This window comes from Tribolium castaneum, chromosome 6 (assembly GCF_031307605.1).
Source record: "Tribolium castaneum strain GA2 chromosome 6, icTriCast1.1, whole genome shotgun sequence".
Lineage (NCBI taxonomy): Eukaryota > Metazoa > Arthropoda > Insecta > Coleoptera > Tenebrionidae > Tribolium > Tribolium castaneum.
Genome location: NC_087399.1, coordinates 11,452,870 through 11,454,996, shown reverse-complemented (window position 1 = coordinate 11,454,996; position 2,127 = coordinate 11,452,870). Strand labels below are relative to the sequence as shown.

Below are 2,127 nucleotides of genomic sequence, written 5' to 3'. Positions count from 1 at the left end.
CGTTTTCGATGTTTTTCTTTAAAAATTGGTAATTTTGCCAATTGCTTGGAACGGCAAATTTTAGGTTGTCTCTGGTTTTATTTCTGATCATTTTTACAATCATTATCGAGTCTCTTAATTAGTCAAAACGTTTTTTCATATTATAACATGGTTTTAAAAAAAGGACAGACGATTTGTTCAATATAAATTTATTACGAAATATACAAACAAAACAAAACATGCATATACAAACAATCAATAAGTTCAGTGTTCCCAAATTTTGATTGCGCTTAATATCCTTTCGATACAATTTCGCCAACATTCAAATTCAGTTCTGGTATCACATGATAATAAAACAGTTTTTCCAAAATATGTTTTTAAGAAAAGTGTTTGCTTTCGCGCACACTCCTCTCTCGAAAGCAACTTGAATTCAACACACGTTGCTAAATCAATTGTCCCTATCGGTTTACATTCGAAGGATTCATCTGGAGGATAATTAAAATATTGCAAATATCTCCCATCCAAACAACACCATTCCCTATTCCATAGCGGACACTCTTCACTCTGATTAACATTTAAAAAACCAGACAAATTTACATTTAAATCAGTCCAACTGAAAATGCTGGCAGTAAAACGTCCAGAATTCATCCAAACTTCCATCGAATTCGATTTTGGGAGATCTTGCAATGTTGTGTAGGTCTCTCCCCATAAGGTAAAAAGTGATTTTCGTAAAGGAATTTCTTCTTCTGGACGTGGAGCGTAATTGCAGGCAAATGATTGTTTCGATTTTTTCATGGCCTGAAATTATCAAATTTAGAAGAAGCACCAAACTAATCGCAAAAACATTTACCTTTCTACTAGCGCAATAAATTTTAATGTTGATTGTAAAATCTGGTCGCAGTCCGGTTACAACAAATTCTTCCTTAAAATGTATCACTCCGTTTGATTTTATTTGAGTCACTTCGGAAGCAAGTAGTTTGCAACCACAGATTACTACACAAAGGAAAAATTCCTCAAGTTGTTGGTTATCACACCATGTGTAGCAGTTTCTAATTTTTACTGATCCTGTACACAGCTCATTTTTTTCTTCAAATCTATTGTCTCGTGTTAGTAATAAATTACTTGTCAGATCTGTAAAAAACGTTTTAGTAAATGGTGTTAAAACGTTGAATTAAGACTTACCGTTAATTAAAAGAAGTCTTTCCGCCTCAAGCCGCTCCTTGCTTAGTCTCGTTTTGTTATATAAATCGTCATAATGTATCGCTTTCAAAATCTGGTCCTTATTTTGACTCAAAATGAACAATTTTGTGTCCATTAAATTAAAGCTTGGACCAATTGAGCAATAATCGCTTAATTCACAAGTGGGGTCAGTTTCAGAGCAAGTGAAGATATTCTCATAATAATATGGCTGTGGGTATGGATTTGAAATTAACGCCGATAAATTATAAGTATTTATACTGGAATCGGAACGCTGCAAAACATTTAAATAATAGTAAACATGACAATCAAAATAAATTCAACTTACCCCACTTGAAAGAGAGACATTGTCTTGACTTTCAGAACATGAAGATCTGGATCTTCGTGTGCGAGATTTCATAATTTGGGCACTAAATCGCGACATGACTAAAGAGTCCACAACTTTTTTGATTTCTATTGGGTCGAAAATTTCTTCAATTGAACTAAGGGAACTTCCTTGCCAGAGGTTTTCCATTTTTTCGGGCATACAGTTTTCGTTAAACGTAGAATTGTAAATTGTTTTCATGTCAGAGAAAAGGCACAATTACTGGCACGATGTACTGCAGAAAAGTCACTGCTTCACTGCCTGAGGGCTCAAGTCGTTACGAATTTATAGCCTGAAGCGGAGTTTGAGGCGTTTCTATTGGTCCATTTTTCTTGACCAGGGAATTGACGAAATAAAATTAGAATAATCAGTTCTTATTCGGTTTGGAAACAATAGGGACATAATGAAATTCAATTTTTATTTAAAAAAGTTAACATTTAAGTTGTACTACTTACGAGCTTTAAATGTGATTGTGATTAAATTCAAATTTCGTTTCGACCAATTTAGCGACCACTTATTTCTAATTAATTTAACTAAATTTTTTTTCAATATTAAATATTGTACCACAAAAAAAGTTATAGAAAATT

At 33.1% G+C, this 2,127-nt stretch overlaps 1 protein-coding gene across 1 annotated transcript; it reads right to left on the bottom strand.

Moving 5' to 3' along the window:
* Positions 1-211: 211 nt before the first annotated feature.
* On the bottom strand, positions 212-1,915 carry LOC103314769 (anillin). Its single transcript, XM_015982442.2, has 4 exons — positions 1,505-1,915; positions 1,162-1,450; positions 830-1,110; positions 212-777 (listed from the first exon to the last, which is right to left on the bottom strand). The coding sequence occupies exons 1-4, from the start codon at positions 1,739-1,741 to the stop codon at positions 244-246; spliced, it is 1,341 nt and encodes a 446-aa protein (XP_015837928.2). The 5' UTR covers positions 1,742-1,915; the 3' UTR covers positions 212-243.
* Positions 1,916-2,127: the final 212 nt, after the last annotated feature.

What these genes read in the sequence shown, in the direction of transcription:
- LOC103314769 (XM_015982442.2), bottom strand. Translation starts at nt 1,741, where the DNA reads ATGAAAACAATTTACAATTCTACGTTTAACGAAAACTGTATGCCCGAA. An exon ending in ATGTCTCTCTTTCAAGTGGG is followed by an intron (nt 1,451 to 1,504) that starts GTAAGTTGAATT and finishes AATGTTTTGCAG; the next exon opens with CGTTCCGATTCCAGTATAAA. An exon ending in TTTATTGCGCTAGTAGAAAG is followed by an intron (nt 778 to 829) that starts GTAAATGTTTTT and finishes TGATAATTTCAG; the next exon opens with GCCATGAAAAAATCGAAACA.